General features: G+C 34.5%; 1 protein-coding gene across 1 annotated transcript; it reads right to left on the reverse strand.

The window, feature by feature from the left end:
- Positions 1 to 9,267: 9,267 nt before the first annotated feature.
- Positions 9,268 to 22,506, reverse strand: LOC115974965. Its single transcript, XM_031095567.1, has 11 exons — positions 19,840 to 22,506; positions 19,417 to 19,656; positions 18,889 to 19,018; positions 17,885 to 18,037; positions 17,538 to 17,782; positions 17,357 to 17,426; positions 15,006 to 15,212; positions 13,154 to 13,389; positions 11,041 to 11,119; positions 10,796 to 10,933; positions 9,268 to 10,287 (listed from the first exon to the last, which is right to left on the reverse strand). Exons 1-11 carry the CDS (start codon positions 22,338 to 22,340, stop codon positions 10,084 to 10,086), a joined length of 4,203 nt encoding a protein of 1,400 aa, XP_030951427.1. The 5' UTR covers positions 22,341 to 22,506; the 3' UTR covers positions 9,268 to 10,083.
- Between the last annotated feature and the right edge of the window lie 5,332 nt (positions 22,507 to 27,838).

Genomic DNA, 27,838 nt, shown 5'->3' on the forward strand with positions numbered 1-27,838 from the left:
TAGTTTTTCAAAATCGATTTAAGCCCTATAGTGACGTTTTGAAGGACCTATAGTGACGTTTATAAAGACCTATAGTGGCGTTTTGTAACTTGATATCTATGAAATCGAGTTATAGGCAATTTTATTGCCTATAACTCGATTTCATGGATATCAAGTTATAAAACGTCACTATAGGTTCTTAAAATGTCACTATAGGTCCTTAAAAACGTTACTATAGGACTCCAGAAATTTTTTTTTTTTTTTAACTCGATTTTGAGAAACTCGATTTTCAAAAGAGGGACATTTTCCTATTTAGTTTGGAAAAAAGGGCAAAATGCTAATTAATTTGTCCAAAAAGGGCCGAAGCCCATTTTGTCCTCTAGTTCCATTGAAATTTTAAAAACCAACATGATCCTAAAACCCCACACAAGCTTAGCAAAATTGAAATTTTCATTAAAATAAGTTAATTTTGAGATTTTTTTTTTTAGCTCAAAATTAATTGATTTTTTTTCGAGATTACTCTTTGTTTCACATATTCTACAAGGTAAAATACCAAAATTAATTCATGATTTTTATTACTGTGAAAATTTAATTCACAAACAATGCATATGGAAAAATAAACATGGAATATTACTCGTTATGTTTTATTTAGTCACTTGAAATGTGTGATTATATTTTGAAAATAATAAATTATTGTTTGAAGAACTCTTTTTTTCTTTTACTTGATATTCACTATCCATGAAGACATTGTATGCACCAACAACATGTTTTGCCTATGAATACTCATAGCTATGTTGAGGGAAAGATTAAAGCGATTTTTGCAACTGTTTTTTGTAGGGATGCCTCCGGTCTCTAATATAAAGATACACACTGTAAATAGTAATAATTGTATGTCTCAACTAAATAATTACGAGTTCAACTGAAAAAAAAAAAAACTAAATGAATATGATTCCAACAAATTAAAAGAACAACTGCAAACCTTAATAACTCAATGTGAGCGAGAACACCATGTAAATATAAAGTCAATACTAGTGAGTGTAAAGAGTTATATTTCAAATGAAGTTTAAAATACAACTTGTCATCAACCCCAAATCCCTACCCAAGTGCAATGAACTCGAGAAAAAATTTATTAATGAAAAATAAATTAAATAAAACTTGAAAATACGTTTTAATAACTTATAATCATTTGTATATTTTTTTTATGTAAATGAGTACTTTTTGTTTCATACGTTAAAAATAAAAGAAAATCTCTAGGGTAATTCATTATTTTTAGTAGTATGAAATTACTTTACGTGTATTGCATGTGAGAACATAAAAATGATTATACAAATATGTTTATATATGTTTATGTATGTTTATAAATGTGTGAAAACATAAACATAATTAATCACGCTACATGTTATGATTTTGTTCGATACATATTCATGTTTTGAATGTAATGACCTTATTTGGAATACCATTATAGTTTTGGTCTGTTCAATTAATATCACTTCCAATTTGTATATTTATGTTTCGGAAATGGAAAACCAATATCTAGAAATTAAGAACTTGCATTTTTTTATTATTATTATTAACATATCAAAATATGCAGTGTTTTCATGTAAACTTTATTAAAGAGGGGATTTTTTTTTCCTTTTTGTCTTTGCTACAAAAAGCACAAGATGCATAGAAATTGTGATGCCCCAATATGATTGATTGTGTGATGTGTGTGGGTGTGTGATGAGTCTCACATCGAATATTTACTGGGTTGAACTGGGCTTTATTAACAATTGCAAGGAGCTTCAATTGCAACTAGTCCTTTTGAGGTATAGCGCAGATATGGCTAGTGCTTTTCCTTAGGTCGTTACATATGGTATCAGAGCTGGCCTGGTAACCCCATATGGGCTCAGAGACACTACCCACAAAGTGGGCCCTAACAAGGATGTTAGGGATTTAAGTGGGGGAGATTGTGATGCCCCAATATGATTGATTGTGTGATGTGTGTGGGTGTGTGATGAGTCCCACATCGGATATTTACTGGGTTGAACTGGGCTTTATTAACAACTGCAAGGAGCTTCAATTGCAACTAGTCCTTTTGAGGTATAACGCAGATGTGGCTAGCACTTTTCCTTGGGTCATTAAAGTCAGTAGCCTGGATGGATTAACCTAAATTTAAAAATCTATTTTTTAGCTCCAAATTACTGTATTAATTAATTAATTTTGTATTTGAATAAAATTATAAAAAATTTAATTTACACACAATGCATGGGGAAAACATAACCATGGACTATGGCTTTACTTGTTATGTTCCATTCAATATTACTCCGAAGGTGTGATTATATTTTGAATATGCTAAATTAATGTCTAAGAAATTACCTTTTCTTTTGCCCAATGTTGCAATTTATCACACAGGGGCGGCACTACACTATATTTAGGGGTTCAAATGAACCCCCCTGACTTCAAAAAAAAAAAAAAAATTATATATATATATATATATAATTTTTTTTTTGTTAGTTTAATACCTTAATTTATTTTTAAAAATATTTTTGCACACCCTTTTTACAAGTATTTCCAACTCTAAGAGCAAAGAGTAAGTGTTTGTGAATTGTAAATGTCACACTTTTTTATAAATTTATATTATGTATGTGAGTGTGTCTAATATTGATTTACTTTTTGTTATAATGTTATTTGTGTGAATTATGATGTGTGTGGACGTTTGTGTGTACAATATAAATATAGTATAAATTTATATAATTTTTTTTTATTTTTTTATTTTTTGAGAAACCAAACCAAGAGCCTGATATAATTTAATAATTAGGAAATAGAGATGGTTTGTTACATGTGTGTGTATTGTTATCATGTTATAATAACTTTTTGTTATAAAGTTAGTAAAATTTAAGAAAAAAAAATGTAAAGTTAGTGATTGTCCAAAATTTATGTATAAATGAGTGTGGTTGTGTGCTTCAATAATTAATACAAAATTAATAAGTATAGTTTAGTCATTTAGTTTAAAATATTTTTATAAAAACAATAACAAATAGATAATAACAACCGCATAAAAATAAAAATGTTAAATAAATTTAACAAAATAAAATGGTCATAGGCTCATAAGTCATAGCTACCCACATTCGCAATAGATACTTATAATGAATTGTGAGGCCAGGGAACTTATGATCCGGCCCACGCTTTATTAGGGCCCAGGGCCTGTGCCGAGGAGGGTATTTGCCGAGGAAGAATGGGGAAAGGCCGAAGTGTCGAGGGGAACAGCCGAGGATGACCCTGTCCTCGGCATTCCAAGGCTTCAAGGGGAAGAGCAACGTCTTGATGAAGGCTGCCCCCAAAAAACCCCCTGAAGGAGATACGAGTAGAATAGGACCCACGTGGGGGTACGGTGCGAAACTGGTTCAGGGTAAATACGTTATCTCCGCATTAAATGCACCCGCCAACATCCTAACCATGTTAATGAGAAAAGACACCTGGACAGGGTGACTTCGATCATCGCAACTAACAAAAAGTAAGGAGGGACAGCTGATGGGACGGGTACTGAAGTAGGCACCTGTCTGATCAACAAATGGAGGGCTAGATCAGCCAAGAAGGGCTATATAATGTGAAGGTTGAAGGGCCAGGGAACTTATGATCCGGCCCACGCTCTATTAGGACTCAGGGCCCGTGCCGAGGAGGGTATTTGCCGAGGACGAATGGGGAAAGGCCGAAGTGTCGAGGGGAACAGCCGAGGATGACCCTGTCCTCGGCACTCCAAGGCTTTAAGGGGAAGAGCAACGCCTCGATGAAGGCTGCCCCCAAAAAATCCCCTGAAGGAGATGCGAGTAGAATAGGACCCATGTGGGGGTACAGTGCGAAACTGGTTCAGGGTAAATACGTTATCTCCGCATTAAATGCACCCGCCAACATCCTAACCATGTTAATGAGAAAAGACACCTGGACAGGGTGACTTCGATCATCGCAACTAACAAAAAGTAAGGAGGGACAGCTGATGGGACGGGTACTGAAGTAGGCACCTGCCTGATCAACAAATGGAGGGCTAAGATCAGCCAAGAAGGGCTATATAATGTGAAGGTTGATGCACTAAGAAGGGGGCTGGGAAAAATAGCCAAAAACCAGAGCCTCCCAGCCCACCTCCAGGAGAAAGACTCCTCGAGCGTACACGATTTAATTTTGTATGAATACCACGAAAAACCACTGTCTAGTGACCAAGGCCTAGCCTTTCAAACCCACGCTCTATAAATGATATTGTTTGGGCCTTTTTACGTGCGAACCCAGTATCGTTTTGGGTCGTTACAAATTGTGTCCTTACATGAACTATCATATAACAATTCAAAATTTGAAAACTTGTAGAAGAAAATTGTAAAACTTCATGTATTATTATTATTATTTTTTTTTTTGTTGATAACTCGATATATTCAAGTTTTTTTTTTTATTAAAATTTTTTAATGTCTCTCCTAAACAAAATTTCTGGAGCCGCCACTGGCATCACAATATATGTGTTGTCAATAAACACTCCTAGCCACCTCCATTATTTCTAGGGGATTCCTTTCATTTCAGAGACATAAATTGCATAAAACAACAAACAGAAGTCAGATACGTCCAAGGATAAATGGCTTATACTTCAAATGAACTCTAAAATGCATGAAATGCACGAGCATGTGATGTTGAGATAATGCATGAACATGTTAAAACCAATATTTCATGTGAGACACCGAGTTTGCATTATAATCAAATTATTTAATATGAGATATTCTTGATTTTAACCTCAAAATACTTTATTTCATGTGAGATTTCATTAGTTTAGAAGGGGAAAGAAATATTTTGTCATTATAAAGTTATTTTTTACTTTATTTTCAACCATTCTAATCCAAAACAACAAAATCCACCGTATGGGTGTAATACCCCAAACTCAAACCAAGGATTTAGATGCACGACCTGTCTTATAAATAATCAACAATGATATAATAAAACAGAGTGTAATTAAATGTCCACAAATAAACATCAAACCATCAAACTCTTTCCTATAGAATCCATAAAATAAAAACTTTAACAATAAAGTCTCCAAATACAATCTAAAAGAGTTTCACAAATGCCAAACTCACTGTCCTAAGAAAACATAATAAAACAATTTATCAACTAACATAGCTCCAAAAGAAGTCTTCAATTTATGACTCCAATGATCTACTACCAAAAGATATTCCACTGCTCTAATCTGAAAGGGTGGAAGAAAGGGGGTGAGCTGGAAGGTCAATAAGAGATTACATAACATGAGGATGTCTCTCAAAACAAAATAATAGTATCATTAACAAAATATAAGCTTTACAAAACATTTACAAATAGTTTTAACGGTAATATAATATACTCTGTAAAACTGTCAGGAATAAAACATTTAACTATAACAATGTAATCAGTAAATAAAATAGTAATCACTTTAGTTGGCCAAAGTACACTAAAATAGATAGAACAAATATAATATAGAAATAAATAATTTTTTTCCACTAATAAAGGCCAATAACAATAAAACAGTAGTTCAATATGGAAAAAATTAGTCAGACAAAGACTTATACTGCTAAACACTCTGTGGGTGATTCCCATGTGAAACAATAACACTAACCTTAAAGAGGCAACATTGGCTCCAAAAAGCAAACAATAACACTGGCTTCGAAGAGCAAACGATAACACAGCACCGCACCACAATAACACTACTTTGGCCGAAGACCAACACTTAATCCTGTGTTGGCAAAGGTTGCAGACTGTCTAGCTGACCGTTTGAAAACATTCTTACTTTATTACAATATTGTCAATACCAATCATATATTATATAATGAATACTTTCTCAAAAATACAGTTTTGAGTTATATATTCTTAACATGTATAGTTTCAAAATAACACACAAGAGATAATAAAATTCAAGTACGTAAAAAGCATTGACAATGGTATAAAATTTTGAAACTTCACTTTTGCAATTATTTATATATATATATATATATTTTTTTTTTTACCAAAGAATATATATATACACGTCTTGAGAGACGTCATATTCTAAAGTCTACTAACTTCTAATTGCTAAACCAAGCTTCACTTCAACTGTCTGAAACAATGTCAACTAGAACCTAAAAAAGGACAAGACGACTCAGTAAGAATGGATACACTAAGGCAGCAATGAAAATATAAATTTCAATCTTAAAATTCGTATCTCACAACTTATTGTGGTACTATAGCTAATTTAGTACTCAATTGCTTTATCAAGTACTCCAAAAATCAATACCTAGTAAACAATTCTAATGAACCGAATATGTAGATATCTATGTTATTTTATTCTCCCATTAGAAGTTGGCTTCCAAATAATCATATGCTTGTAGATCATATTAACCCAATATATATATATATAGCATCCATAAAGTTAGCACCACTAGCAATTAAGAGCCTGTTTGGGTAAGCAATTTCCACAACTCAATTCTCAGTTTCCATAATTCATAACTCAAAAATGGTGGGACCCATAGCAAAAAGGTTGTTTGGCCAAACGATAACTCTGTTTCCATAACTCTGTTTTCATCACTCAATTCTCTGATTTTTGAGTTATGAGTTATGGAAACTGAAAACAACAAAAGGCTGTTTTCAGTTTCCATAACTCATAACTCAATGACATTTCCATAAATAAACACACATGAGGGACCCACAGCCGCAACTTTTGACCACCTTTTGACTTTCTTTTTTTTTCTTTTTTTTTTTTTTTTTTTTTTCTGCTGGGTTGGCGTTGGCTTTTTTTTTTTCTCTGCTGGGTTGGCGTTGGCTGTTCTTTCCTTCTTCTTCTTCTTTTTTTTTTTTTTTTTTTTTTACTGGGTCGTCTGTTCTGTTCTATTCTTTTTTTTTTCTTTAGTACCTAGACTCACCAAACTTAGGAGGAAAAAAAAAAAAAGAAGAAGCTGCTAGTGAAAAAAAAAAAGCTGCACTGTGACAGACGTGGGCCCTCCAAATAGTGTGAAAAATAATGAGTGATGGAAACTGAGTGATGAGTGATGAGTGATGGAAATTGAGTGACGGAAAACACTTACCCAAATAGGCCCTAAGCTGCGTAAATCCCAATAACAAATCATCCAAAAGCTTAAGTCATGAGTTTGTATGGAAAAATTCATGCGAATCTAATAGACTACACTAGCTTTATAGGTTATTCCCAAAGATCTTTGAGAGAGAGGTATACTTGAACACACGGATGCAGCAAATTTTCTTTTCCCCCGTAATCTCATAGTTTCTCTCTCTGTCTTTCATGTAGAAAACATTAATTTACTTTTCAGCTTTTTCACGTTAAAACAGTTTCCTACCTAGGCTAGAATTTAAAACCCACTAAAACTTATCTCTTTAGTTTTCAAGAAGCCTATAAAACTTAAATAAGCTTCCAAGACTTTAATTCCTATTTAAACTCAAATTAAGGTTGTTTAGATAGGCTATAAGTTTAAAGAATTCCAATGACACTTAAACTCCTAATCCAAATAGGTTTTAATCTCTTATCATTTTCCTTAACTGATAAGAAGACTAAAAGTTAAATATAAATAATATACAAAAATAATTTTTCACGTTATATCTTCTTTTATTTATTTTCTTTGTAGATATCAAATATAGAATAATATCACTTCCAAAATAAATTAAATAATTCATCAACTTCACTCTAGAAACAATTAAATTAAATTTAAGTGAGACGGGTGTTACAATGGGTAACCCTCATTTTTTTTCTATTATGCTTGCTTTTAGTATACAACTTTGGAGGGAAAGAGAAAGATAGAGACCCCAAGAGCTAAGACTCCAATATTTCACTTTTTCACCATGGTTCTGACAAGAAAGTCAAACATATCAGTCGCTATAACAGCTGAGCCCATGTGTTTGTGAAGCAGGGTCCTTCTCTTCTTGCCTTGCATGTTCACTATCCAAGACCTGTGTCAAATCCTCTATGAGCAGCTCACAAGTCTCTCTCTATATATACTCTTCATGGTCTTGTTTATCCTTGCCAATGGTAACAAGTGAGGCCCTCTTCTCAACGTTCCTGAATATGTTCCAGCTTGCCTCATCTTCCTATTTTTATTGTGTTTTTATTTTGGTCTCGGTTAGAAATAAAGTCTGATTGGAATGTGTAAAGTTTGAGCAATGAAAATGTTATTTGGGATGTGTAAAGGCTGAAATGTGTAAAGTCTATAAGGGAGATGTATATTCATAATTGTACTCATTATTGCAACCTTATCCCATGAACTCTACAAGCATTCTAAAGTTCTATATATATGTGGGTTTGCTTTACTGTTATTGTACACATCTAAGAGATATCAAAAGGATTGTGGATGACCACTTGAATATAAGAGTTTATCAATATATATTTCTTGTTTTCTTCTTACTTTATCTATTTCTATCATTTCACAACTGTCTCCAAGTTTTTATATTGAAGTTATATTTATTAGAGAAAGTAATGTAGTAGATGAGGTTTGCATGAAGAAGATAGAGGAGTACTGCCTACTTAATTAAGCCTTCTAAACTCCAATTATTAACTAATCCTTTTGTATAAATTATTATTATGTAATTAAGACCATTCATTACACGTCTTGCTTCTTTCAATGCAGTTAAATTATTGAAAAAATGCTAAAACTACTACAAATTTTAAAAAAAATTGCAAACTAACGACGCAATGAATATCATTGATGCGACTTCAACGTAAATAAATATCTAAAAGACATTTCTTTGCCTGCTGTCTGTTGAAAAGAAAAACAATTATAATATATTCTTTCAGACAGTTACAAAAGATCACGATTGCAAACTATCAGTGCTTTTCAGTTGTTCCTGTTCTGTGTTGGCAATATGTCAAGAAGGAAGTCATAGGTCTTGATTTTGCAAATCAATGAAACAACATTTTCTGGATATGCAACGGTGCTATCATTTGCTTGGTTGTATTTTGAAAGATCCTTAAAAGGACAAAATACTACTTTGCGGCAAGCCACGCACAAACCAATGTATTAATTACTCACTAATATTATATATAATTTGAAAAAAAATATATCAAGAGTCTTGTAATTCAATGATATTACATAGATCTTCTAATGACGAAAACTTAGGTTCGAACTCCCCCATCCCCTCTTGCTATTGGGGAGGGAAAAAATTGGTCTCAATATCTTATGTTAGGCTTGCTGAGCCTCCACAGCAAGATGATTAATATGATAGTTTATTGTCAATTTTGGATCCATGATGCGTTGGGGGCAACAATACCACTCCCACTTTCTTTTATTGTGTAACTTTGGATCAACTAGAAAACCAAAAACATAAATATAAATGCAGAAAACCCTTTCAAACTTCTTGCCTATACTTTTTCTTTTTCCCTTTTTTTTTTGGGTTGGATTAGCAAATAACATGATATACAGTGACTGTACAGCGAAACGTCTCAATACAATTACAAATAGAAAATCTCTCATTTCGTGGCATCAGACCATATGTTGGAGGAACAATCTTCCTCTCATACTCGGATGAATGTTTTGAAAAAGAACATATAACCAACATAAAGAAAAGATAGCAAAGATTTTAGAACCAATCAGGAAATCCCTTTGTTCCCCACTCATCTGTTTAATCCCAGCCAGAACTAGCAAACTTCTAAAGCCAGTAAGTTTCTTTTTTGAAATGCCACATTTCATCACTGCTGTACATGTTACCAATAAATTTATATAGCTCAAACGACCGGTCAGACCTCTCCTTTAGATATTGTGTAAGAAAGAGCAAACTCTTTTCTTCTTTCTTTCTTTCGTCCTTCCCATTTTTTTCTTTTTCAAACAAAAGCTCACCTCCTTCAAACTATCAAAACGTTAATATACTTTTCAGAAAACTAGTTTTTTTTTTTTTTTCATATATATATTGAAAAAATTATAGGTCAAAGAGAACACTGCGATTCTCAATCTGACCTATTGCCCGGCTAGCACCTCCAGCAAAACACATGCCACTAGATCTCAAAAAGTCGCTTAAAGTAATTGCCTGTCTGTGGGACCTCTAAGCCGAAGCTACATATAGAATGCATATGAGCATCTGACTAGCCCCTCCCCTCTGACTTGTTGATCAGAACTCAAGATTCTAATTATGCACATCCACACAAAGTTTTCATGAATACCTGCCCACTCGAGTGCCTTCCGACCCTCTAGAGGGTGAGTTACCATATGATCTCCAAACCTCTCTCCATTGCCGCCTACTGCTACTTGTTTCAAATGGATGGTACTGGGCATCTGTTTGTGCTCTAGATGTGCTGCTTCCAGTACGTTTCTTTTGGGCATTCCGCATCTCTTCTTCAGCATCATACCGTGAACGCTGCAGAAGTCATTTATTGGTAAGTTAACGGTTGGGCACTTAATCTCATAGAATGTATCTATGTGTAGATTCCATGGAAATTTATAGTTCTGTCCTAAATATCTTATTGTATGCCATATACATCTTCTCTGCACTATTATGCTTTGTGTTCTTATTTAATTTTTAATTTCATTCCTGGAAAATTTTTTCCATTTTCCATCCATCCAAATAGCCAGAGATAGAATATCTTTCCTCATCCATCTATGGACTATGATAGATAAACAATGTACTTAGTGCCATGAAAAGAAACTCAGGCTTTGTGCCCTCTTGAGCAAGTCAAATCATGCAACATTCCCGTGAATTTGGAAACTCATATGTGGGACACACACTAAACAACTCTTTCCTAGGTAGAACTCGACATTTTGAAATGCAATATTCTTTACAGGAAAACACTAAGAAAAAATGTTAAGTCTCAAAACCTTGAGCCAAGGAAAAATAAACAGAGTGCAGAATGATAACATGCACGTACCTTGATAGAGTCTGAAAGTACTGCATATGCCTCTCCAATCATTTTAAAAAGTTTGTCGGCATCCTTATGAACTTCTTCTGCTGTTGCCTTCCACAGCCTGTCATCCCCATTGTCACTTTTTGCCAAGGATTGACTAGCCTACACGACGAAAGGATTTATTAAGAGGTTAATAGCAGTAACTACCTACATAAATAAGTGCCTTTATTCTTTATTTTTATTAATAAGTAAATAAATCAGCACTAAACCTTATCAGGATGATGTTTCAGTGCAGCTTTCCGATAGGCCTTCTTAATTTCAGATGCTGAAACAGATGGACCAATTCCCCTGCAATCATAATTTGAATCAGCAAATGATCTCAAAGGCTTGAGATTAATAACCTTAGAAGTGATTATCTTGCTTTTGGGGCAACCTCTTTCTAAGAAAAAAGAAAAGAAAAGGAAGCACTTAAAAAACAAAATATGGAACTTGTAAGCAACACACTTTTTAAGACAACTTCCATAATGCCAATTACAATCACAAAACCATGATGCATATTTGAATGTACAAATCTAGTTACAAGAACTGATGTGTATCTGCCAAAATCTATAGGTTTAAAGGATTACTGGATTAACAGATATATACTTAGGCATAAGCATCCAAAACTAATTTGTATATATGCCACATAATCAAGTAAAGAATGAAAATGGACCAAGCTTTAGATGTGACACATGTATAAGGAAATTGGCCCCATGTTAATGGGAAAGAACAAAGGAGAAGATAAAGTGAACAAGTAATTTATTTTCACTTTACATTAGCCAGAAAAATAAATGAAAGAAACACAAAAACCCTACTTTTCCCTGATAAATCATTACTCCAAAACCAGATACATATATGAAAACACCAGAGACTACCTAAAAACCATTTAATAGTACTTAATCCTCAAAAGAAACAAGAAAAGAACCATTTAATAGGATTCCCGAGAATATACAACATTAGTTTCCAATAAAATAAACAACATTTAAGATTAGAAAAGGAAAAAAATGAGGAAGATAAAGAAGGGAACTTTGTACACAAAATTTGTCATCTTCCACTAGCCAATTCAGGAAGCTTCGTCTTCTCCTTGACTCAAGTATGTATCAATAAATAAACATTCACTTACTTATCCCAAGGAAAATTAGGACTCCATCCATAATGAGGGCCTCTTTTTCCAAAACACGCATAAACTCGGAGTTTAATGAGTGTAACATCTTGAAAACCAACTTTTGTATGTTTTCAAAATTTATAGTTTATACTATTGGTGTTTTAACATTTTATGACAGACACAAGTTTCAAGGTGAGGATAAAAAGAGAAACTACAAATTTAAACTATTAACTTGTTCAAATGGAAGGAAAATTTTGAGACAAAAAGAAGCAGCAAAAGAGACCCTCAGTATGGAACAAAGGGAATGCTATTTAACCCAATAAACATTTGGAAAGACCCAAAACAGAAATTTTCCTGTACTGGAAATTTCCACATGCATTTAAAAGAGAAATAATAACATCAACTATAGATCATGAGATATAAACTAAGACCAATCAAGACAAATTCATTATTCAGAAAAACAATTAAATCATATCATACTCCACACCTTGAGGGAACATGGTAATATTTGTCTATCTTTGTCAATTTATAAAGATAAAGATACGTATTTAACTACATTGACTATCAGTTTGCATGCATAAAACCATGAAAGAGTTTTGTTTTTTTTTTTTTTTTCCCTCTTTAAAATTCTTAATGTACAAGTTTCTTGACATAGATACACACCACACACAATCCAGCACCAGTTTTGTAGATGAGCCAAGAGCCTTGTAGTTCAACTAGTTGGCACCTCTTGGTGTTTCCAAAGGAGATATCTAGGGTTCAAATCCCCCCTCCTTCAATTATCAAATTATTGATTTTTTTTTTTAAAAAAAAAAAAAAATGATATCTGCATTCAGGTAACTGAAGGTTTTATTTTTAAGCGTCCAAAAGCCTGGGTGACACAAGTTATGCTTGTGTTAGAAATGCCCTTTTTTAAAATAGATATGGGTGACATATCATTCATAAAAGAAAGTAAAAACAAAAACAGTGACAAGAATACTATTCCTGCATCACAATGGCCCTTAAATTTATATTAATGACCCATTGAGTACCAAATTCATTTTTACCACCAAACCCCCCCCCCCCCCCCTCCTTTCTAAAAAAAAAAAATCCAGCCTTCAAGTCAAATGCTGTATAGACTATCTTAATGCATCAGGCAATTAGGGAATAGTGGTAATTATCTCTAGATGACAACACATAACAAAGAAGTGTCATTTAATAAAATCCTGTTGGAATAACATGCAGAAAGAGTAACTTACAGAATCAGGTACATATCCAAGGGGATTTCTTTTCTGGCTTCTTCTTCTATTTCAGCAAGCCGCAGACGAGCATGTCTCAAATCATTTGCACAGCTATTCGATCGGTCAGCAGCTCCAGACTGCTTGGTCTTTTCCTCTATTTGCTTAGTGAGAATAGATACAAGTCTCCGAAGATCACTAGCCGCTTGACCATAATCTCTGATCATCTCATATAGAGTTGCTCGTCTTGAGATTGCCTGTCAAAGTATTAACACAATCAGGCACAAATATGACCAGCAATGTTACTGAAGAAGACAACATAATTAGGGTTGTCTACATGAGTCTCTTTCAATTTAGATTGACGAGTCTGCATACAAAATCAAACAGATTGAGTGATAATGATCAAACATACAAATGAATACAGGGAAAAAAAATTTAATGAAGTATCACACAATGCACAAAAAGGAGTGCATGAATACCCTAGAGCCTTGTGGCTCAATGGCATTGCCTTGTCTCCCCCATGGGAGAATACAGATTCCAATCCCCTCACCCACTAGGGTGGTGCGTGGCGCACCAACAAATGTTGTAAGAGAAAAAAAAAGGGCAATATCTATGAGTTGATAACACTTCAATTTCCTCCATAAACTCCCTATAGCTGATTGTAACAACAGTAGAATCTATCTTGATATCTAAAATTAATTTGCATGTTTTCCTCATTGTGCAATAGCACTCACTACCAGCAAATACATTTTGACCGACATTGATCCATATTCAACAACTACCCAAAATAAGCTGTCTTGATCAAAGGTTGGATAAGATGCCTCTTTTTTAAAATAGAAATAAGAAAAATATACTGAAATTTGCTAATGGGGGCACAATCTGTGTACTCAGGAAAATACAAAAATGCATACTTAAGTGAGAAGAATGATAAGGGTAAAATCACAATAAAAATAAAGGACATCAATATAATCTAAAGCAAAAAAGCCTGAGAGGATCCAAAAGAGGGGTTGACTATGGCACCTTCATTCATAGTTGGCTTCAGATTCAATTATTGGATTCCAAACAGATTGGTAATTTATATGATAATGGAAGTTCAAAATTTCTTCCAGTTGGTATTCATGTGTGCTTGCACATACATTATTGGCCCACTTGCTAACAGATTTAAGTTTTTGAGACTAAAGGAATTGTTATGAGTTAGTATCAATAGTATCGTTGTACTCACTCCCCCCCCCCCCCCCAAAAAAAAAACGCACACACATATATATAATATTTATGTGTATTAGGGTAATTAACTTAATAAAACCTTATACACACTTTCTAAAAGAACAAGAATCTAACATAGTATCAGAGCCTAGTTTTCCTAAAAGGTCTTGTGTTTCAATCCTGGGAATCCCCCACTTGTTTCAATTTCTGTTTTGGAATCCACATGCAGTTTCAGGCATGTAAATGATGATGGTGTAAGTGCTAGTGTGTGCATGACATACATATTGGCCCACTCCACATGTCCAAATTGGATCTTCAAGAAGGCAATAAAAGATCAATTTTAGCTCTGCCTGCTAAGGAGTCCTATTAAAACCAAGAAATATAGACCTGAATGCATCCAGAATTAAGTGGTTTCACTGTTTAAATTGCATTAAATTTCCATTTGCTTTTCCTCAAAACTTTGGGCATTCCATAGACCCAGCTTTTTTTTCCTTAATGGTAAATATGTTGATGGTTCCATCTAAGATTACAGACTTGTGTATTTAAAACAATGAGTACATTACTATGGACCAAGTTTAGTCTCCACCAGATGTCAAATGCCCCCAACAACTTCTTCTTCAACAAGTTTATATCTAAGAATGATGTAGATCATATCAGTTTAGAGGAAAACCTTAAGATAATTTCCATCAAGAGCAATAGCCAGGCTACAATCTGCAATAGCATCAGTAATCTGGCCCGAGGCTTTGTATGCAGCAGCACGATTGCAAAAACAAACAGCTGCAAAAGGACGTGGCGCCACATTGCATGACAAAGCAGCAGTATAATGTTCAACTGCTTCTGCATGCCGTCCTGCCTGAAACGCTTCATTCCCTGCAGCCTGTGTTGAGAACAATAGATGAATCAATACAAATATAACTCATTACAGGTTTTTGATAAGAGATATATATATATATATATTTTTTTTTTTAAGTGAAAAAGGAGGCCAAGTCAAGTGAAAAATAAAACCTATATACACCATAAAGCACTTTACTACCTGCAAATGTAGTAGTTTCAGGAAAAAACTGAACACATTAAAAAGAAAAAAAAAAAAAAAAAGTCACTAAGCATGATGTGACTATTTAACCAGTCCAACCATTTTACCCTAACATCAGTCAAGCAACAAATACTCATAATTACTATTATTCTTGTGGTTTAGCCATATTCCTCCTCATTTCAAGGAAGAGGTCTCACATTTGACCATCATTTTTGGATAAGTAACATTTGACCCATCACAAGTGTAAAATTTGTGGGGATAGCAAATATTCTATCTCTTGTTGATAATAACAGTTATATATAATTAAAGAATAAGTTAAAAGTATGCAGTTTTTTTTTTTTTTTAGGTAAGAAAACTTGTATTAAGAGAAGACTACTTCATTAGAAAAATGAAACAGCCAGAGAAAAAATATGTACAAACAAAAGAAAGGAAAACAACTATGTTAAAAGTATGCAGTTTTCACGACTCAAACAAAGCTCTATCCAAATCAACACTAGACCCCCAAAAAACTAGTCACAATTGGAGCTCCTGTAATAGCTTATATGGCCCAGATTTACATAAAATGTAAATCGCATTTAATTATATAAAAGCTTAATTGAATTGAGTTTATTTAAGTTTACTCTTTCACTTGATTAGCTAGAATTGCTACCAATGAACTACCAGAAAATTAAGGATCTGCATTATGGGGCAAGTACTAAGAAAATAATAAAAGCATAGAATCAAATAAGGGTCAAGCCAATTGGACTAAAGTAGTTATTTTGAGACAGTTATCTGAGTCAAACATTTATAAATGACATAGGTGGAAAATCAAACACCTAAATGGAAAATTGTCAAGCTGTCAGCTCTAGCAGACACTGACAGTGCACTTTAGTGAACCCATTATAACTGAAGTGTGAAGAATTTCTAAACTAAATGGTTTGAATATTCCCTGAGTGTGTTCATTTCTTTTCTTAAAAAAAAATATCGCAAATTGTTGGGTTTATGTATCAGTTGTGCAGCTGCAAATGGACATCCGAATAGTCTCATCCTTTAAACATTGCAGTTGAGGTGCAATTCAATCATTCAAATATCCAAATTTCTCCTTTACTACCTTTTTTTTTTTTTTTTTGATAGGTAGTAAGAGTTGTATTGATAAGAAAAGTACAATGTGTTTACGATTAGTAACATAGTAAAGAACAAATTTCTCCTTTACTACCCCAAGTTATTTTGTATATTCACCTAAGTAACATATCTTTTTTGGTTAGCAATGCATGAAGTATCCTAAAGAAACTTGTGGTGAACCATGATTTTGTTCCCCTGATCCATCTTTGGACACACCCATCAAAGCAGATCCAACAATGTGCATTTTGTCATGGGAAAGTTGGACATTCATAAGAAAGAGTAACGTAAAAGAAGCCAATACACACTCATTAACTTCCTTAACATTATACTAACAAGTAGAGACCTATGAATTGACAGGTCAGGAATGGTCTCATATAACAGAAAAGAGTTACTTTGGGAACAGATTGTATGAAGAAGTGGCTAGCCTGTTGAACAAACCCTACTTCCCCAAACACTTGAGTGTTCCAGGAAAGTCATTCAAAGAGACCTTACACAGGTTTAATATCCACTCATTAATGTATATACGAATTGTGCAACATGTTATGCACACTCAAATAGACAGACAAGAATATTTAATATTCTTGTACTAGCCATTATAGGCTTCAAAGCATGGAGGCCCGGAAAGAAAATTCCTTTAAAAGACCAAACAAGAAAATACAAAATGAATGACTGTTGGATTGCTCATGTTTGCATGGGACAAATCCCATTCAAAATTATAAATGAGAGCACACAACATATTGGCTGTAAACCAGACTATGCTGTCCTTAAGTAACACAGCCTACACGGGTGCCTTCAACATTATAAGGTGTCCATTAAGTTTTATAATAACACTATTTTAAGCACAAAAAATGGACTTACGGAAAAGAATTCAAAAAAGAAAAGGATACCTTATGACGCAAGAGCTCACGTACAGTGCCAGCTAGGGGTATTAATGATTCCAGGGCCTCACTTCCATTCCTGAAAGTTCTAATTAGCATTATGAACTTTATGTGGCAAAAACATACCTTCATTGCAATGAAGCATGTAAATAGAGGGGTAGGATTCATACATGCTAGGATTATGAATTACCTATTTGTTACAGATACTTTGTCCTGTTGCTCCTCAAGAAAAGCAAGACCCTCCTCAAGCCTTCCTAAATGGAAGTAGGATTTAAAAATCAGGCGGCATCGCCAAAGCCTGAAGTAATAGTTCTCCAAGATTTCAGAATCATTCAGACTTCTTTCACGGGCACTAGCTTCCACTGGAGGAGAGTTCTTTTCAGCAGAACCAAGAGTCTGATCACACAACTGAATCACCTCATCATACCTCCGGAGCTGCCAGATGAAACAAAAGTTCAAAACAAAACAGACAAGAATTCTAATAGATTCCAATGTCTTGAAGTAAAATTTCTCTGTATCACAAAAAGAGCCACAAACCATGAAAAGAGCATTTGCTTTCATTTCTAGTAATTTTTCTGAGAACGAGCTTAATGTCAAAGCCTCAGCAATTACTTCCAAAGCAGTCTCTGCATCATTGGATGTGCTCCTTTGCATAAGTTCGGCACAGCGATTCATGCATACTGACACTTTCTGGTAGCCAGTAAAAACACAAATTAGTTTGGACACCAGAAAAAGAAATGAATAAAAGGTTATCCACAGAGATGTAAACGGGAAAAAAGGTCAACAAATCTTGAAGAGGAAAATATGAAAGAAAAAAGCAGGAATACCACCAAGTCCTTTCAAAACTGAAGCCAATTAGTATACAATCAGAAAATTTGACATCATGTTTTTCAAAATTCTGTAACTACCACTCTGTTTGTTTTGGCACAAAATGTTTTCCAGATAATGTTTGCAGCATCTGAATATATTGGTCAATGAAAAACCTTTCCCAAGTAAACAGGAAATAATCTAAGAGGCATATAATGTTTATGCTTGTTAGAATGGTAATACATTTTCTCCCATTACAATGCTATCCTTCCCAATGGAAAAGAACCAATTTATTGAATCCATTTACTCTCATTAGGCAATAGACATGCGTCTAAATACCTGAATTATTGAATTTTGGAAAGATTAAGATAGAGAAGTGGAAATTTATATAATGAATGATACTGTAAAATACTATACTTCTGAGTGATACAACATGAAATTAATGAATTTACACTCTTCAAATTGTTCAGCTGCAAGGACTAATAAAACAACCTTCTAAAAACCAAATGTTTCCTAACTACATTTCACCTAAAATATATTTAAAATAAACGAAGATATACTCTGCACAAATATCAATTTGGATATTTTTTATGAGACAATAGTGAGTTATTATTTCCAATTTGGATGCTATAATAAAGTTTTCATATTTATAAGTGTTAAATACATATAATGAAAAAATTGGTGATAAATACAATGACAAGATCTGATCTATTCCAAACAGTAAGTTGCAGTACCTGCGCCTTTTGTAAGCCATCAGATGCTTCTACTGCAATATTCCGGTCCACACAGATGTCGCTTCCTAATTGCAGGCACCTCTTGAAATATTTTGATGCATCTTCAACTTCTCCAAGGGCAAGGTAGCAACTTTAAGAAAATGAAAAAGCAAGGATTAGGGGATATTATAATCTTCTATCATTTTTAAACAAAATCAGGCTGATGAGACAGCATAAATTATTATCTATCTGAATAAGAAACAAGCCTAAAGAAACTAGTTGAACAAAAAATGTGCATAAAAATCAAGAGTGGAAACTTCCACCCCATATACCATTGAAATGTGCATAAACAAATAATTTCCTCTCAAATTAATCCACAAGTTGATAGGATTTCAATACAACAGAATACAATGCAATACTATTAATCACCAAGAATACGATTAATAGATTGTTCACATTTTTTTTTGGCAGCAAACAAGTTCAGTAACTGATAAACTAGCATATGTAGACAACTTAAAGTCACCACAAACTCAAAATAAAATCCCTTACTTTGCAGCTCTAAGTTGCACCCTAAGGAAGTTGGGATCTATTGCAGCAGCCTTCACACAGTCCCCCAGTGCATCTCTCAATCTTCCAAGAGACATACGCGTTGCTGCACGGTTGCTATAGCATAGCATTAAAGCCCTTAGACAGCTTCTAGATGTCTCACTTGTGGAAACACAGTTCACCCCTTCTGTGTAACAATCCTCCGCTTTAGACAGATCCCCACGCTTGTAGGCCTGGTTTCCCCTGATAAATATCATATTCAACAAACAATATGGCATCTTAGACTGGAGGGGGTATAATTAGAACATTTAACATGCATGTGGCTAACTACCTAAATACTAGAAATGCAATGTGGAAGATGATTTTTATTGTTTTAAAAATTTTATGGATAGAAATGAAAAGAAGATGATTTGAATTGATACTGACCTTAGTCGCCACTTCTCACATGCTTCCTGAGATGCAACACTGGCAGCAGACTCTTGCTTGATCTCTGGGTTTTTATCTGGCTCTGAATCTGTTTTAACCTTGGATTGAGAAGTAGATAAATCTCCCTTCTGAACCCGCCCAGGAGACGAAGGCAATGAAGTTCCAGATAATGGAAAAAGATTCGCAGAGGATGATGCATATGAAACTTTTGCATTGAGTGTAGAATCGTACATATCATGACCAACTTTCAACAAATTTTTCTTTTTCTGGTGGCGTTTCAAAGCGGATAATTGATCTTGAGCGGCAGAAGAGGCAGCAAAGGTAAAGTTAGACCCATTTATGTCTTCTGAACTTGAAGCAATACCAATGTGCATCCTGCCATCACTATCATGCCTCTCAATGTTTAAGCTTGGACTGGCTTCAGCTTCTGCTGATGTAACAGCAACATCAATATTAAAGTCTACCTCCTCAGCTGCAGACTTGAAGCTTTCAGTTTCAACCCCAGAAGCAGAATCTTCCTGAAGGTCTCCAGCACCAACACTTCCATAAGAATGGTATTCAGAATCTCCGACTTTTGCTTCTTGGCATATTGAGTCACCATCATTCATATCCAAGCATTGTGTTGCAATAATCAAATCTTCATCTATAGCATCACTTGAAACCGTTGGTGCTGAATCAGATGCTCCATAGCTGTTATCAAGACTGAATGACTCATCAGATGTCACAGAATTTTCTCTCGAGTAACGGTTATCAGGCAATGTCTCCTGATATGGGGAAATATCCATGGGTGAATAAGATTCAGAAGGCTCTGGGTTCTCTTGGGAATCACTTTCCTTTGAAACAAAATTTTGACCAGGCCACAGCTTAACTGGGGTGGGATTTTTCAATTTTCCACTCATTTTCTTAACTCTTGAGTCTCTGGTTGATTCCCTCTTTGCACTGAATTCCATTTTCTGATTTATGCCTGAAAATATGTTAGCTTTTGGTTTTGGTGTTTTAAATTCTACAAAGGGTGTCCCTATACCGTCTTGTTTGCTTGCAAAGCTAAACTCAGCCATAGGCCTTTCAAAAGCACTCCCAGCTGGTGGAAAACCCGTATCACTAGATGAAAATGAAGATGGCGATGAAACATTTCCACCAAGTTTGGTATCATCTTTCGGTTCATCGAAAGGAACTTGACTACCACTGGCATCCTTACTCTGCAATCCTGGCTGAAAAGTGAATTCTGTGGGTACTGATTTATCAAGGTCATGGAATAACTTATCACCAAAATTTCCCGTTTGCATCTCCTTCACAAATTCTCGAGAGGCAGACGACCCTGTATCCGATACAGAGTCTTCTGCCCCACTTCCTACTTTCAACTTCTCCATCTTCTTCGAAAGCAGAGCTTCTTTTCTTCCATCATACAAACCGCTAGTACTTTTACTGGTTCCAAGAACAGGGTTCTCTTTTTCATTGGTCCTAATATTAACTTCTTTCTTCTCAAAACTCTTAGAATTTAAAGTTTCCTTGATGTTCAGACTCTTCAACTGATCAGGAAGTGTGTTTACTGAACTTCCAGCAAATGAATCATCACCTTTTTTACGACTTCCAAATACAAACATACTCATATCATTGGCATCAAAGCGGCCAGCTTCTTTAATGTTCAATTTATTCATCAATTCATTTGGGAGTTCTGCTCCCACACTACTATCAAAGGAACTACCCACATTGTCACCACTCCCAAAACCAAACTTGGTCTTATCAACCACACCTACATTAAACCTTCCATCTCTAATTTTCTCAATACCTTCACCATGCCCCGAACCTTCAATGTTCAACTTCTTCAAATTTTCTGGAAGCTCCGACGCAATGCTTTCATCAATACTAGAACCCTTCTTATACCCACTTCCGAATACAAAGCCACCACTCTCCAACCCCCCAGATAAACTCGAACTCTGCCTAATATTCACAAACTCATCCCCACTCCCAATTCTCAAATTCCCCATTTCCTCAATAACTCCTTTTCCCGAACCTCCACTAGAATCCCACTTCCCCTGATTAAAATTCACACCCAAATCATTCCTATTCTCTCCAAACATAAATGCCTCATTCCCCCCACTGCCCAACCCGGAAACCGAAGTCCCAGTTCCTGACAGAACCGAATTTTCCGAACCAGGCCTGAACGGATTGAAACCGGGGGCGTTTGGCCTCAAATTCTGAGAATTAGATTGCCTCCTCAACTTCACAAGCCTCGGCCTCGAAGTACCGGAGGTTGATCGTGGAAAAGACGGCGTATTGAAGCCGAAATTGGGATCATTTTGATTAGAATTCGAAAACCCAGAAGTTTGATCACCAAAATTTGATGGGTTCATTGGCACAAAATGAGATTTTGAAAGATACCCAGGAGAATTAAATGGGAGAGGAAGAGAAAACTCACCGTTAAAGCTGTGGCTTTGTTGGGTTTTTCTTGTTGTTGTGTGTGAAGGAGGAGCTTCAGGTTCTAGTAACGGCGGCGACATGTCAAAGCAGAAGTCATCAAATCAAACTGCTGAGATTGCTTCTGGGTCTTGATGATGGTGATGATGGGACCCTCTGATCCAAACCTTAGCTCTGCTTTGAAAAATCAATGCAAAAACCTTTATAGAATAATGGGGTTTTTTTTTTTTTTTTTTTTGTGGGATTTCAAAGATTTTTTTTAACGTCTGTAAATGTGTAAAGGTTTTTTTTGTGTGTGCGTGTGTGTGTCTGTGTCTTGAAGTCTTAGTTGTGTTTCTTTCTTTGGTCTTAAGAAACAGAGAGAGAAAGAGACAGAGATAGAGAGATTTGGTTTTGAGAAAATCACGGGGTGAAAGATGTTTCGTTTTGTTTCCGTCCCTCTGTTTTTTCTTGGGTCAGTTTTTTGATCCTCTCATGGCGTTTTCAAAAAGTTATTTTCTGTTTTTGCTTCTTTTTCTTTTTTTTCTTTTTTTTTTTGTTATACTTTTTTGCTTTTTTTATATTGCTTTATTTTTCTTCCTATCTTTTGAATAACTTTCTTACGATTATTATTTTTTTTTTCTCACAAATGATTAGGAATTGTATTATCAAAAGATTCAAAACTTGTATTATGGTACAAACCATTTTGGATATATTATACCAAAGTTTTAAAAAGTAAAATATATACATATATTTTTGAAAATGCTAATGAATATCCTTAGGACATTGGTTAATAATCCATTTAAAAAAAATTTACAAGAAAATTAAAAAAAAAAAATTAATATTTTGATAATTTTTTTCATTTCCTATTTGTGGGTACCTAAGGCATGTTTGGCAACGTCCTAGGCATGCTTGGCAACGTCCTCGGCCGTCCTCGGCATGTCTTACAACGTCCTTGGCATACTTGACAACATCCTTGGCCGACCTAGGCATGCTTGCAACCTAGGCGTCCCACATCGAAAGAATTTCTTTCGATGTGGGACGCCTAGGTTGCAAGCATGCCTAGGTCGGCCAAGGATGTTGTCAAGCATGCCGAGGACGTTGCAAAGCATGCTGAGGACGTTGCAAGGCATGCCGAGGACGGCCGAGGATGTTGCAAGCATGCCTAGGACGTTACCAAGCATGCCTTAGATACCCACACTATTAAAGTGGTGTCAAAACTTTATTAAAATGGATTGATAATCAATATCCTAAGGGCACTCGTTAACATAACTTTAAAAAAAAAAAAGAAAAAAAGAAAGAAAGAGGTAATTGATATTAGGGAAATGCTAACGAGTACCCTAAGGGCACTCATTAATAATCCATTTAAATAAAGTTTTTATGGGAAATAAAAAAAAAGTAATTAATATTTTGACAATTTTTTTAATTTCCCATAAAAAGTGGTATCAAACTGTACGACACCGAGATCCCAAGACCCATATGGGCCCTAGGCCCAGGCCCAACGAAACAGCTCCATTGCCCTAAGCCCTTCTTGAAACTGTCTTGGTGTAAAAACCAGTTTTGGGCTTTGAATCCTGAGAAGTGTTCGGCATAAGCTTTCTCGAACAAGCATATGAACCGTGTCTGGGAAAATCATGAAATGCTCGGGAAACTGCATTACCGAGCACAATCGACTAAGCTGGAACCAAGTTTCAAGGCCATAATTGTTGCATTCCACTCTCACCTAAACACCCACTTAAATCAGATAATATTGGACCTTCAATAGCACTAGCGGTGGCTGTAATCATAATCTCCCCGCTAACCTTAGCTATAAATAGCAGAAGTTTGGGAAGAGGAAGGGGTTCAGAAAGATAGAGAGAAAACAGTGAAGGAAGAAGAGAGATTGAGTGTTGCTTTAAGTCTTTCTGCCGAGAACGACCCAGAGTAGGAAATCTTGAAGCCCACTACAAATAAATTGTGAGCCCAAGTGAGTTAAAGCCCAATAGTCTCATCTCTGGTTCCCACACAAACATTTCCTAAAATGGATTATTAACAAGTGCCCTTAAGGCATTCGTTAGCATGACCCTTGATATTATTAATGGGAACCGGTTATATCAGCATAAAGTACAGAATGAAACTATGAAGGGAACATCTTCCTACTAAATATATTTATATCTATTTTCTCTTTTTTGCTTTTGATTAAATATTTATGTCCATTTTCATTAGATTAAAATTAGGGACAACTAGTTGTGAAACTATGTAAATTTTATATTTGTGTAAAGCTAAATTTCATCTATAAAAAAAACCTAAAAAATCCAAATAAATGAAGAGGATGATGCAATTATATTGATACTCTCTAGAATTTTAATTTTTATAAACATTCTTTTGATATTTAATTATTATAACTATCTGTTTTTCGTTCATTGTTAAAATTATTAATACAAAAGGATAACATATGTTTTTATTTTAGGCTCATTTTAAGAATTTTGTGTTTTATGGAATAAGCATATACGTAAGTAGGAAGTGAAACAAAATTTATTTATACTTTTTTTTTATCATTTTAGTTTAGAAAACATATTTCTAAAATTTTCAAGCCAAATAAATTACACTAAAAATGAGGAAATTCTTATTTTTAAAATTTTCAAGTCTATTTTTATCTTTATTTTGATCTATACATTAAGACAGTTGAAAAATATATTATTCTTAAACATTATCTTTATGATCTTTTATCAACAGTACTGTGGGGGGTAAAAGACTAATAAGCCCATTGCAATATCTATACTGGACCAGGGGCCCAGCCCATGGAAAAACCCCTCCTCGACCTTGGGAGAATCCTCCTCGGATGGATATAGCCAAGGGTAAAAGAGGTAACAGACCACCGGTAGCGAGACTTCAGATCGTTCCACAGGGTAGAGAAAGCACGAAAGTAAAAAAAGACAACAGATAAAACGGAAGCGTCTAAAGGAAGGCTGCCTTTATTGCATTCAATGCCTTGTGCCCAACACAACCATACTTCTCTATCCTTACAACCACTCCCAATAATTGGAGGTAGGGGTTGATGGGACAAGTACCTATCCTAGGGACCCCATTCAGGAGGAGGAAAACGACCATAAAAAGGGGAGTAAAGAGAAATAGGGGAGAAGGAACCCCCAACACACTAGAAGCACTAGAAAAAACTCCTCGGATCTTGCCGAGGACCAAATTTTCTCTGTTAAAATTGGCCCATGGGGAATACCTTGATGGTCGTCATTCACACACCAAAGCCTAGCTCTTTGGCCCACTCTCTACAAATTCATTGTATTGGGCTCACTGGTTTAAGGTTCCATGCATCTTGGACTTGGCCTAAAAAAACGTGACCCTACAAGTACCATACAATTTTTCTTATTGTAGAAGTGTGATTTGAAAATTAAAAATTAAAAAAAAAAATCAAAAGATGTCAAGTAAACTACAATAAATAACAAAGATTGTAGATGTATAGTTGTATTTTACCTAAAAGTTGACTCAAACATGTAATATAGTGTTTTATTTTGAATATCAAATACAAAGGATGGAATTGTGTGTTATACTTGTTGATGGTAGATTTTCATTAAAAATAATATTAGGATTGTTGGAAAAAAAAAGTTTCTTTCTTATTTTACTCAAATCTTAAAGAATAAAGATCATTAATTTGTATCTCGAAATATAATTGAAATTTTTTTAATGAAAAATGTACATTGTCCTAATCTTGAGAATCATGCATTCTACTAATAACTTGCTTTTATTGTTTATTCTCATTGACCTTCTAGTTCCAACAAACAACTGATGCAATTCCCAATTTGAATTACTTAAGTTTAAGGGTGTATTATTTAATGACTTATCTGAGAGTCATCTTTGATAATTCCACCAAATATAAAGATATAGTGTTCATACACATAAATAATAAATTTTGATTGGAACTCAAGCAAAACTGGCCTCGATGTCTCAAACTATTAATATACACAATAATAATCTAGCTATTTGATGTCTTCTTTATTAATATTTAAACAAAGCATGTGCAAATAATCTTGAATGATAATAATTCATTGTCTATTGTCAATTTGCCACTTGCATAGGTGCCCAAAAAATAAAAATAAAAATGCACATACTGCAAAATTTGTCTCCTTTTTAAATCTAAGAAAACATATTTATATTTTCATTTCATATAAGCTTGTCAATACTTGAACCATCCTAATTAATCTGTTCAAAATTCATTCCTGATACCATAATTTTTAAGACTAAAACTTTTTATTTTTATTTTTTATTGTTGTTGTATTAGCTTGTCAAAAATTTATGGACCAAAAAAGAAAAGAAAAATTCTTAGAATATTTATTTCCTTTTGTTAATGCTGCTTTTGTTGGGGCTAGACCCAAAAATGAGCTTAGTAGTTGGCATTATTGAACATGTCACTTGAACTGACACACAACCAACCCCTTCATGGCCAAAATAACCAGCACGACCCTCTCGCTAGCAAAGTTCCTCTTATTATTATCATTAATTATTATATGGTAGGAGAGAAAGGTCGGAAACAAAAGCTGTCAAATCTCATTATAAGCATTATTGAGTTGTTCGATAGAAATTGTTTAGAAAGTAGATTTATGATGTAACCTTAAAAATAAAAAATTTAATAAAATAAAAACCTTATCATTTAGATTTAATTCTCATTGAACGTGAGAAATCAGTAATAATTATGAAATTCAACCAATAAAGATATGTTTATCCAAACACTATAAATCACTTCCACAAGGTTAGTGCCTAGAAATGAAAAACAACCATTTGTCTCAATTTTTTGTGTTCTATTTTATAATAGTCAAGATACCATGATATTAGGTACTAAACTCACAACAAAAATCTCCCAGCAGTTCAATTTTTCAAAAATCAGAATGATTTGGCCTTTAAATTATTCAGCATCTCACAATATCTTAATCAGGCATGAAAACTCCTACGTAGCATTATCAGTTGAATTATAAGGGTCTTGACTAGAGACATTTAAACCCGTAGAAAACCTACAACTCCTGGCTAGGAATATATTTTGAGGGGCAAAAAAAAAGGAACCAAGAAAATAACAAAAAGCAAGAAAATTTATGATGGGCGATCTCTCCTGCAGATCAGGATGCATCACAATCACCAAATAGAATTTTCATAGCTTGTCCTCATACTCTGAAAGTGGGGTTTGAAGAGCATCTAATGCGTTTGAAGAGCATCTAAGTTAAGTGGAAGTGCCACATTAAAGTTTCATTCGACTAACATGATTCATTCCTACCACAAATCGCATTCACATCCTAGACAATTGACCACATCAGATTGAGCATTGCCAATCCTCACGAGTCCCAACTCAACTCAACATAGTAATATGCTCACAGTGAACAAGTGAGTTTGAAAAACATGTATGCATACATAGTGTTATATAATTTAAAAAAACACACTTTACTTATAAACCACAACAAACAAATGCGCTAGTGTTGAAAACTTGACCAAACTAACTGAATTAATTGGTTCAACCGCATACCCAAAACTACATTTGCTTAAAAACTAGATAAAATCAACTGATCAAAGGTTGCCTTGCAAAAAATGGAAACCACTCATGATTTTCGATCATGCCTACTTT

This window comes from Quercus lobata, chromosome 1 (genome assembly GCF_001633185.2).
Source record: "Quercus lobata isolate SW786 chromosome 1, ValleyOak3.0 Primary Assembly, whole genome shotgun sequence".
NCBI classification, from domain to species: domain Eukaryota; kingdom Viridiplantae; phylum Streptophyta; class Magnoliopsida; order Fagales; family Fagaceae; genus Quercus; species Quercus lobata.

Coding starts and splice junctions, on each gene's coding strand:
- LOC115974965 (XM_031095567.1), bottom strand. CDS start 22,340: ATGTCGCCGCCGTTACTAGAACCTGAAGCTCCTCCTTCACACACAACA. Junction 17,783..17,884: donor AAGCAAATGCTCTTTTCATG/GTTTGTGGCTCT, acceptor TTCATCTGGCAG/CTCCGGAGGTATGATGAGGT. Junction 10,288..10,795: donor TACTTTCAGACTCTATCAAG/GTACGTGCATGT, acceptor TGACTTCTGCAG/CGTTCACGGTATGATGCTGA.